Source organism: Pyrus communis, chromosome 5, assembly GCF_041283825.1.
Source record: "Pyrus communis isolate YQ-2024b chromosome 5, ASM4128382v1, whole genome shotgun sequence".
Classification (NCBI taxonomy): Eukaryota; Viridiplantae; Streptophyta; class Magnoliopsida; order Rosales; family Rosaceae; genus Pyrus; species Pyrus communis.
In genome coordinates, this window is record NC_142569.1 from 10,801,164 (window position 1) to 10,812,731 (window position 11,568).

The window sequence follows — 11,568 nt, forward strand, 5'->3', positions numbered from 1 at the left end:
GGGACTCAAATTGTCCATTACATTGCCCGACGTCGTTCCATATACCTCTTGGACTGAGAATCCAACAAATACGACACCGTTTAGCTGGCGCCGCATGATCGTTGAATACTATTTCCAGGAGGTTTGGCCCCCCCGATTCCGCCGCCGAAATCTTATCGCCCTTGTGCCCCGTTACCCATTTCACTCCTCCTCTTCCCCCTCCCATGAACTTGCTGGTATGTCCCTACACCTATAGATACACCTATACATACACATGTACATATATGTTTTTATCATACATTGTTTTCATTCGTGATTCGATAGGAGAAGATAAAGATGCAGAAGAAGGAGCCAGATAAAGCTCCAGCCCCTCCTGAGGTGCCGGCGTACTGGATTGAAACTTCCGAGTTGGTCTCCTACCGTTGCGAGTTTGACCCCACGGGTCAACTTTCTGTAAGTTCTTCATCTTCTTCCCCATGTTTAAATTGCGTGTTCACTTCTGGGTTCTGCTGGGTAAGCGGTAGTTTTAGCTGCCGATGCACCCTTGACTGAAATTACAATTTGGGTCTGATTTGAGGTATGGGTTCTTGTTAATTTGGTGAAAAGTTGGGGACTTTGTAGTCAAATGGCAATGCAAGTCGGTCACTGAGTGTTGGGTTGCTGGGTTTGATTTTAGTGTAAATGGGTAGAGAGAGAGAGAGAGAGACAGAGCGGTTTTGAAATAAACTTAGTGTGGAAATCAAAGAAGGGGATTTGAAATGGTTAATTGTACACTAAGGTGTAGTTTTTTCTTTTCAACAATGTCTTAGAATTTTGGCCAAAATACGATGCATAGCCATTTGTAAAAATGGGAATTGGGGACCGGGTGGGAATTCGGGTTTTGGGAAATGGAAAGAGGATTAATTGAAGTAGCTGTGTTCCTGTGTGTTTTTTGCGTGGTGGGTTGATTTTGTTCTTGCTTTAGTTGAACTACTTTAACTGCATTGAGTTTTTTGCAGGTGAAGATTCTTGATGACTCGAGGCCAGTATTCCGTAAGGTCGCTGACTCGTTTGTCAATAAATTTTTTCCCTCGGGATATCCATATAGGTAAGTATTGGTTTATTCCTTTTGAGAGCCCATAAATTGGTTCAATTACTCATGTACCTTTTACTCGTGAAGTGTAAATGAAGGATATCTCAGATACACACAATTCCGGGCACTGCAGCACTTAACCAGTGCAGCCCTTTCAGTGCTTTCAACTCAGGTCTTTTTTTCTGATACCTTCAGTGTATTTAAAATCAATATTTATATTTCTTGCATGGAAATACCCTATGATTTCTGGTCAATATTGCACCTTGGATCTTTTATATGTTGCTTTTTGTGCTTACATTTGTACGTATGCTTATATGGTATATACTATGTATTTATTTGCTACAATTCTTGAGTGACGATTCATCATATAAGCTACAGATGTTCTTATTCTCTGTCTTCCCCACACCCCACCCTAAAATAAGAAATCTTAATGACAACTGAAATTTGGGCCATGGGCTGCACTCTTACTTCCTTTACAGTCACTCCTATTTGCTGCAGGCTTGCGACCAACCGCTGCACAGGCAACTGTTGTAAGCTGGGTAAGTTCTCAATTTTTTAAGAGTATAAGATCACTTGCAACTAAATCATGACTCAGATCGCTTCCATTTTCAGATATCTTCAAATTCCATATTGTTGACATGCAGGTTCTAAAGGATGGGATGCAGCACATGGGAAAGCTTATATGTAGCAATCTGGGCGCAAGAATGGATTCCGAGCCTAAACGTTGGAGAATTTTGGGTCTGTTTGGGAGCTTTAATTCTTATCTAACTATATGTTTTTGGTGGGAAGTCATTTTAATGCTTTTAGAAGATTTTTAATTAGATTAAGCTTTCCGCCTTGCAGCTGACGTGCTCTATGACTTTGGCACTGGCATGGAAATTCTTTCTCCTTTGTGTCCACAGCTTTTTCTTCAAGTCGCAGGTTTAGGCAATTTTGCAAAGGTATAGTTTTCATAGAGATGCATACATGTGTAAATTGATTTCTTTTTTCAAACCTCCTTGTCGTTGAAGTTTATTTTACTGTCTTTGTATTTAGTACCATGTCAGTGTAAAGTTTGAGTCCCTTCTCCAATCCTAAAATATAATTTTATAGATTGTTCTTTAAGATTTTTACCTTTGAAGTTAACAGGGGATGGCAGTTGTTGCAGCGAGAGCAACAAGATTACCAATTTATTCGGCCTTTGCAAAAGAGGGCAATCTTAGTGATCTATTTGCCAAAGGGGAGGCAATCTCAACCGTGTTCAATGTCATTGGAATAGGAGCAGGGATCCAATTAGCATCTACTGTCTGCTCGTCCATGCAAGGAAAGGTAGTGGATATAATTCACTGTATAACTCTCAATTTTTACCACTCAGCCTCATCATTTAATTCTATTGTGTTCGTAATTGCGCCAAAAACCCATTTTCAAACTAAGAGTTAAAGACAGGTTTGCATCACTCGTGTGTTATGACAGCAGTGAATATTGCGTTATGTGTGTTATTCTGAATTTGTTTCGTACGGTAGTTGTGAATTTCTAATTTCCTTTTGAAGGAAATAGATTCTAATGATCTTTAACTTGTTGCAGATGGTTGTTGGGCCTCTTCTTTCAATGGTGCATGTATACTGTGTTATTGAAGAAATGCGGGCAACTCCTATCAACACATTGAATCCACAGAGGACTGCAATGATTGTGGCTGATTTTCTTAAGACAGGAAAAGTATCAAGCCCGGCTGACCTGAGGTATCGGGAAGACCTCCTATTCCCGGGGCGACTCATAAAGGATGCCGGAAATGTAAGAGTGGGAAGGTCTTTCCACGAGGTCATTAAGCCTTCAAAACTTGGTGAATTGAAAGAAATATTCCCCGAAGAAAAGTTTCTTTTAAATCGTGGAAACAAAGGGGTAGACATGATATTGGAGCAAAATGCTACCGGTGAAGACGCATTGAGAGGGTGGCTTGTTGCTGGATACGCTGCAGATATAGAGAAGTCTTTTCATGTGCCGAGTTCGAGCGCACTGGATGAGGCTTACGAGAAGATGAATGACGTATTTGGGCCATTTGTATCGGAACTGCAGGCCAACGGGTGGCATACCGATCGATTTCTCGATGGAACAGGAAGCCGTTTTGCGTGGGGGTCGAATGTAGCTACAGATAGTAATTCTTCTAGATATTGAAATTCTTTGGTACGGATAGGATCGTAAAAAGCAGGTACCTTGTGACAAAATGTTTGTGGAAGTAGCGAACTTCAGTTGTATTGAGGATCATCGTATTAGGTTTTTGCCTATTTACCTCTGTGCCTTACAGTCACTTTGCTCCCTAAACTTTTATTCAGGCCACTTTTCTTATGTTTAAACATATTCCTCAAAAAAAACAGTTTGATGGTCACTACATGTTTTATGACTCGATTGATAATCATTTTGATTTTAGTTTTTATCTTACGTGCTTGAGATTTGAAGAAAATTATACAAGGGAAAGATGGATGAAAAAGAGTGGAGCGGAAGAATGATGGTATGATAGATGTAAAAATGTATAAAAAATGGTATACATAATGAAAACTAAAATTAAAACACCGAAATTTATTTCAAGTTGTTTTCACTTTTAAGATTTTGTTTTCATTCTCCTCTTTGTAAGGATTCTGGAGATTTTTCAATCACATTTGTTTATCGTATATTGTGCAATCAGAAATCATTTTAAATTTTTTTTATTTGAAATTGAATATAAACCGTACCTAACAAAAACTGATCACACGATGTACGATGAATAGATGTGATTTGAGGATGTCCAGAATCCTCACAAAAAGAATCCAACGAGGATCCTCTCTCTTCATTCTCTCCTCTCATCGCCCTTCAACATCCATCATCTCCTATACATTTTTCTCATATCTCAAATACAAAAAGTGAAGGGGGAAAAAAAATAGTTATCTAACATACTCTAAATATGAGGAAAGATAGTTGAAGGGAAAACCGACCATATATAATAAGTTCAAAGGAAGAAATTAGTGACAAGAAAATCTTTTTGACGGATTTAGTAAAGAGAAGTGTTATTTGAACACATATAACATCTTTCTACACTCATATTATTTTTAATTAAAGAATTAATATCTCTTTGAACCCAAATTTACTATCTAAACCCTCACAACTCCATTTCAAAATGTAAATTTATCTTTACACCAATTTAGAAAATAAATCCCAAATTGAATAATTTGGTGAAGTTTCTACTTGTTTATGGGAATGAAGCTTTATGAAGTTTGATTTTGTGAACATGTTGAATAATTTGATGAAGTTTCTACTTGTTTATGAATCTTCCATATTCTTGGGTCTCACATAACTTTATCGCCTATACTGCGAACTATATGTGTAATCCTTTTGATTAGCATCCTCTACCACACTAGTAGAAACAATAGGGACACTGGAAATGACGGACATCAAATAATCCCTTGGATTAGTATTTCGTTAACTTGTTGTAGCTCTTCTTACTATGCACCCCAAATTGAGAGCAACTAGGTTGTTTTACGAAAAATTAATAGGTAAATGCAGACGTTCATACACAATTGAAGCTAACATTTTTAAGTCGAAAACTACATATGCATACTTCCCAAACAAATACTAAACAATATCAAGAAATTATGCAATCCAAAATTGTAGTAGCTACTTTCAATACAAGGCTGAAGAAACTCTCCAATTTTAGTAGGCTCATCGAATCGAATTATCGTGTTAAGGGCACCATTAGATTCCAAAGGTTTTTAAGGTCCATGAATTCTGCCAATAAAACAACATAAATTGCAAATCACAACACTTTAGATGAACCAAATAAAAAAAATCCAGCACTATGTTCTCCTACTCAGAAATGTAGAAAGTAGAAAGAAAAAAAAAAAAAAAACTTTTAACCCCAACCTAATTAGCTATCAATTAGGGTGTGAATGAGATCCATAGCTCTGCTACTAAGAAGAACAAATAATGGCAAGAGAAGCTCCCGATTGTTGTTCTCAAAGATGAAGAAATCATGTACTCCAAAGCTAATTCGGCGCCGATTCAATTAGGGAACAACTTCCAAAATTATTCAGTGTGGATTTCTTGATAAATTTTATTTTATTGTTAATTTTATTTTGTACTTAATGGTAATTATGCAATAGGTTAAAAAAGATAATTTACATTTAAATTTTAAGTTGGGGGTAAAAAGAGGTTGTACGGGTTCAGATAAAATTTCTCTTTAGGAAACTACTAGCTTGCCACACGTACGTGCGTGGCAATTGGTAGTTTTAATTTTTTTATTTGAAAAAATCAAAAACAGAAAAAATAATAATAACACATTTAAAAATTAAGAATAAAGTTAGTTACAGAAGTGGGTTTTTTTTTTTGTGAATTTCTTATTTTATTTGAAAATTTAATGAGAGAGGGTAATTTTGGGATTATGAATATTTCACCATTTTTTTCCCTCTCCCTTCATATATACTAGCATTTGCCTATACACTTTGTGTGTATGAACACATTTTTTTTTAGAAAATGAGAAGGGGAGAGGGGAAGAGAGTGAACGTGGGGGAGTGGAATGTTTTTATTTTTGGTTATTTATTTATTTATTTTTTTAATATTAGAGGTATTTTAACATCATATGTAAGTGATGCTTCAATAAAAAACAGTAAAATTTGGACCTATGAAATTACATTATTACCCATCATTTTTTTTGTGGGATAGAAGATTAAGTAGTATTTTCATCATCTTTTAATTGACAAAGAGGGTTTCATTAATTAATAGAATAATATATATACATATATATATATATATATATATTACACTTATTATATCAATACACTCCTCGATGCCTTGAAGGTTTGGTTAATTTGCACTTTTTGTAATGTTGATTTTTGGTGCTCAAATCGACAAATTCTATATAATATTGTAGCCGATTTATTCAGTCCAAGAGTTGAAAAGAAAGGGCGGTGACGATGATAGCACGCCATTGAAATTTTCTTCTTACTTTATTCAAAAATTAAATTAAAAAGCATCTTCCTTTTTCTTTGGCGTTTTTGGTTTTTACAGACATCTCTCACAGCTAGACAACGCCGACGTACATATATTAATTGAATTCGGGCAGCCTTTCCAGCAGGCCCGGCCCAGGCCAGTACGGATAGGGCGAGGGGTCTAAAAAAATTGGATTATTAGGATGATATATTTATATATGTTTTTATAAAAGTATAAATTTATAAAATTTGATTTAGTGATAAAGAAATTTAACTAGAACTGGTGGTTTTGTTGTTTAAAATGAATTAAGAGATCTTAGGTTCAAAACACCATGTGTGCTTATTTACATTCCAATTTTTACAAATTTCTTTTCATAATAGTATAAATTTATAAAATTTGGGTAAATGATCAAGAAGTTTAATTAGAAGCAATGGTTTTTGTTGTTTAAAATTAACAAGAGGTCCTAAGTTTGAAATGCTATGTGCATGTTTATTTTTTTCAATTTTTACAAATTTTTGTTTGGTTGTTAATTTATTTACTAGCTAGTAGCTATGTGGGTTGCTATTTTTAAATATCTATTCCAATTCAAGTCTAATCTTCAACAAAAAATAATGAGTAGACTATATTTTTAGACCAAATTTGCAAATAATATTACGTGTCATCAAAATGTTTAATTTAGTGTTCATTCATTACTTATACATATCCTTAAAGACTCAAAAACATTAATATTTTTTTAGTATTATATTGACAAGGTTAGTAAATAAGAAAAAATAACTCACGATTTATACAAAAACATTTTAAAAGTTCAATTGGAAAACAAAACTCATATTCTATCTACTTGAAAGCCTGAAGTTTTTTAGTTTCCTTCTCTTGATACAAAATAAATAAATTATTCTGTATATCTAAATTATTAAGTTTGAAATGTTTTTCTAAATATAATTTTATCGATGTCTTACGTGTGAAAACAAAATATTCTTTTTATATGAAATGAGGATACATTTTTTTACATCGTCCCGAACCTCAAAAATCTCTAGGCCGCCCCTGCTTTCCAGCTTTGGAATGGCTGCCGATTTCTGGTCGGACACACAAACACACGGCATCTGTAATTCCATTGGATACACGTGAGGGCCAGCCAGCCTACAGGGAAGTTGAACATCTTCAAATTCTTTAGTCGGTGGATAGTGGATACAAATACAATCATGCATGCCGACTGACATAATACATGCACTCCTTCCTTGCATCTGCAGGTCCCATGCATACTTTTTATGTTCTTAATTAGTTTTTAAGTTAACAGTAGTGATCTGATATGATAAATGATGAACACTGTTTATGGACATTCTAAGCAAGTGTGATTACACACTCTTCTCTTATATTTTTATAACTTGGAGATATATAATTAAGCTAGCTACATGACAGAGGTCAAAAGTTGAGGTTCAATATTCACCTTATCAGAACAAAAGTTGGAGTGCAACTTTGTCAAAATAATGCATCAGTATTATCTCAATCTAAGTTTCTTTTTTTTTTTTCATCGATCGATATCATATTTGGTGTACATTTGTCTACACTTTATTCGGCAACACCAACATTGATTGTTTCAAATGCAGGCGTAAGTGATTTGAATGTCCTGATGTCCAAGTTAATCAGAGCATTAGAAATTTAACCCTAATGTTAATTACACGTGCATGTGCCACGATTTGTCATCTCATATTTGTACTTGTTTGAAGTTGCAGTCATCCTCATATCACATATACAAGTTCCTTGAATTATATATAAATAAATATAAATTTGAATTTCACATCCAAGTTTCTGTCAAAGAGAGTAGGTTTGAAATTCTGGGAATCTCTTACAGAGGAATATATATATAGTTGCAATACATCCACACCAGTAGATCCTGTCTAAATGTTTGAGGGGTAGAATTTGTTTTCTATATATTTTAATCAAGAATCGAGCATATCTAGCTCCATCTTCCTTGCATGGTTGGACTATGAATACATGAACATTTATAATTTGTTATAAATTAAAAATCTATTCACATTTTATTATGTTTCAGCAACACTGTATTTGTCAATCTTTTTCTTTCACAATTAGATATTGAAAATTTCTCTGATTTGGACGAACAGTTGTAAATGATGATCTTTGAACGAGATTTTTAAAAATAACGGTTTAAATCTTTTGGATACTCCAAATTTGGGAGTACAAGAATTTTATAAAACGTTCTTGATGGAAAAAAAGATTTCACTTAATTGAATTTGGACTAACGGTCTTTCCACTTACCAGTCAAACACAATTTTGAAAATGAAAACGGCTCTTTTGCTTGGAAATGAAATGTTCCGAGAAAAATTTTGTGAACTCAAACATGTAGTTAGCATGTGGTAATAAATTAATTACTAATTGATTAGCGTTTGGGATCTCAAATAAAATAAATAAGTATCATATATATATTGAAGCATGATCAGCTACTTGTTATGTTATATAGAATTACCAATATCCAATTGTGGATCGGTGAAGTGATTGACTAACTTTAGTTTTTAGAGCCAGTACGTTGAACTACTTTAGGATATTATTGTAGGGCATCCTCCCTAATTCAAAAGCTAGATATGTATTATTTGTACGAAGAACGTTAGAGTCAAGATTGAAGATTTTACTTCTTTTATAATATGTTAGCTTTAGTCTTCGGTAACTCATACATAATCTTATGTCTCAATACAATTAACCATGAAGCAGCTGCCAAAGTTTAACACTTATATAATAATGTGATGAATAAAGCAAGAAGATGAGAGATTGAAACTGGCTGCCTTGCTACTTATTTTCCTTGGGAAGTCAAAGTTGAAGTTAAAGTTTTGTGTAGTGTAGGACCGATCATATATGTGTGCATAGTTGATTGTAATTCAATCATTTTCCGAGAGACCTACCTTATCATAAAAAATAACTAAATAAAATTATTAAATATTCGGCGATCAAAAAACAATTATTCAATATTTTATTATCTTTATGCCATCTAGTATTATGATCTAGTGATATTCTTCTTCGTTTGTAAATGAGAGATCTTAAGTTTGATTCTCGTCAAAAACGAATTTGAACCTCATTAACGACCATGTGGGACCTAAAAAGTATCAATTGTGAAGATTTTTTTTAATGAATAAAATGGAAGATTAGCTAATGTTAGAACGCAAAATGTTCACCCTCAAAACGTAAGAGGAACAGTCCTACACACTCTATGGTCAGTAATACGATACGGAGAAACATATCTGGCAACTAATTTTTCTTCATATTTCGAATTAAATATGCATTAACAGATTTTTAAAGTTTTAGTCAGTCTCGTGTAGGAAAAAAAGAAATCGTTAGTGTAACTTGACTGCATTAGTGACATCATTAGTGTGTAATCGAGAAAGTGATAGGCGTGCAGTTTGTTCCTTGGCATGTATTTTTTTAAGAGCAATGCTAGGGAGATTAAATTTTTTAAATTAAATTTACAAATAAAATGATGTGGTTGTAAATAATTAGATTATTAATTAAGTGTCAGTTAACGTGATTGTTTCTTATTGGTGACACATCATTTGGTTTAAAAAATGTGTAATGCTAGAGAGACTAAATTTAGAGATTACATTTGCAAACTAAATGATGTGTCACCAATAGGAATAAGCACATTTATCAACGTTTAAGTAATAAATCAATCATCAACTTCTATGTAGTTAGTTTCTAAAACTTTCTTTATAAATTTAGTATCTCTATCATCACGTCTTAATTAATCCACATGAGACTGGATTTGCCACTAATTCTCCTACTTTTCTTCAGTTCAATTTAGTGATATCATCATTGGAATTTCCGGGTGTTTTTTTTTTATTTTTTTTATTTTTTTATTTTTTTATTTTTTTTTAAAGAAGGTAATTATGGCCAGGTCCCCTGTTCAAAGTCGGCAAAAATATTTTAATGCTTTGTGTTTGAACACTTTACACACAGATAATGATCAACATAAAAAAATAGGGTGATACATAATTAATGAAGCGAGTGGTGAACTCCGTGCCATTTCAACGACCTATTAGTTAATTTATAGTTTCCCTTGTAATTGGTTTGAGAGTTTTGTATGTTTAATTGGATTTGATGTGATTTTCTTAATATTATCATAAACCGAGATCTTGAATCTGAACAAAATTTGGTTTTTACTCACTCTAAAACCACACGAATGTGGCGTTTGACTGGGTTGAATTGGGTGCATGCTTCCAACAATCTAATGTGTATGTCGTATACGTATTGAACCCGTTTTATAGTCAAGACTCGTACAGATTTTAAGAGGTTGCATTTATATTATCAGGATGGATGCCTATCATTTTTTGTTTGTGATGTTATGTTGTGTTACTAATTCACGTGATGATATAATATGCACAATAAGCTTCACGTTAAAGAATTAATTAAAAAAATATTATCATGCTCTAAACATAACAATTTATTTTCTCAAAGAACTTTCATCTAAGGGGTTTAAAAATGGACCTCGTTTAAATTAGGCAACTTTAAAAAAATAGTGTTTATTTTTGTCTGTACAAGTTCAAGAAAACTAGCCCTCTTTCTTGACCCCCAAAGCATTGATGTTGAACTTGAAACAATGCCAGAAGAACGTTGGCCTTGCCTGTTTTTCTCCCCACTCATAAATATGCCTTTGCCTTATACTGTTCTCAGAGAAAAAGAGGCAGAAGCAAAAGTAAACCACACCAAGGTCTTTAAAAATTCTGTCCTACTTAGGAAGTGAATGCATAGTAGTGTTATCGCCCGGACTGCATGCTAATGTTAACGAAAATCACTTCGGAACTAAATTATAGAAAGATATTCATCACCTATTAACTGTTGATGTCGGGAAAGACAACTAAGGTGCAATATAACAATTGAGTTCAAGGTTTTTTTTGTCCTTCAAAATGGTATTTTACATGTTTACTACGATTTTTTTAAAACACAAAAAATTTGAAAAAAGATTCTCGACGGATCTCTAGATCATATAAATCAAAACTGATCTTAACTATGACTTCCTTAAGAAAAATTACAAAATCAAAGAGTGATTTTACTTATGCTTACTGCAGTGTTTTTTTTTCCCTTCAAAACGGTATTTTACATGTTTTCTATGATTCACAAAATTTGAAAAAAGATTCTCGACGGATCTTTAGATCGTATAAATCAAAACTGATCTTAACTATGATTTCCTTGAGAAAAATTACAAAATCGAAGAGTGATTTTACTTATGCCTGCAAAAGCATCTGTTTTTTTAGTACATTGATATTTTTACACTAAGGGAGGGGGGAGTTCAATAAAGCCACACAATAGGTAACTTAATTTGGTATCGAATTCGTCATCCACAAGATTCGAACCTAAGTCTTCTCACTTTCAAATGAAGAGGAATACAATATATTTCCCTAAACATATATTGAAATTAGATAATAGGAATTTGCCTCAATAAATATCTTGAAATTAGATAATAGGATTTGATTCGCCATACTACTTGTGTTTTTTATTGATTTGAATAAATATCTTAGAATATTCAATAGTGAGATGCTTTATATGCTTAATTACAATGCAAATGTTAAAAAGACGGGAGA

At 33.4% G+C, this 11,568-nt stretch overlaps 1 protein-coding gene across 2 annotated transcripts; it reads left to right on the plus strand.

The window, feature by feature from the left end:
- Positions 1-47: 47 nt before the first annotated feature.
- Positions 48-3,413, plus strand: LOC137725852 (protein root UVB sensitive 2, chloroplastic). Of its 2 annotated transcripts, XM_068464663.2 has the most exons (9): positions 48-215; positions 304-432; positions 978-1,066; positions 1,139-1,223; positions 1,531-1,590; positions 1,696-1,789; positions 1,895-1,992; positions 2,180-2,359; positions 2,615-3,413. In XM_068464663.2, the coding sequence occupies exons 1-9, from the start codon at positions 204-206 to the stop codon at positions 3,200-3,202; spliced, it is 1,335 nt and encodes a 444-aa protein (XP_068320764.2). In that variant the 5' UTR covers positions 48-203; the 3' UTR covers positions 3,203-3,413. The 2 variants fall into 2 exon arrangements, with proteins under 2 accessions (XP_068320764.2, XP_068320765.2); XM_068464664.2 differs by lacking the exon at positions 1,139-1,223 and having other exon boundaries at positions 51-215; positions 1,550-1,590.
- The last annotated feature ends 8,155 nt before the right edge of the window (positions 3,414-11,568 follow it).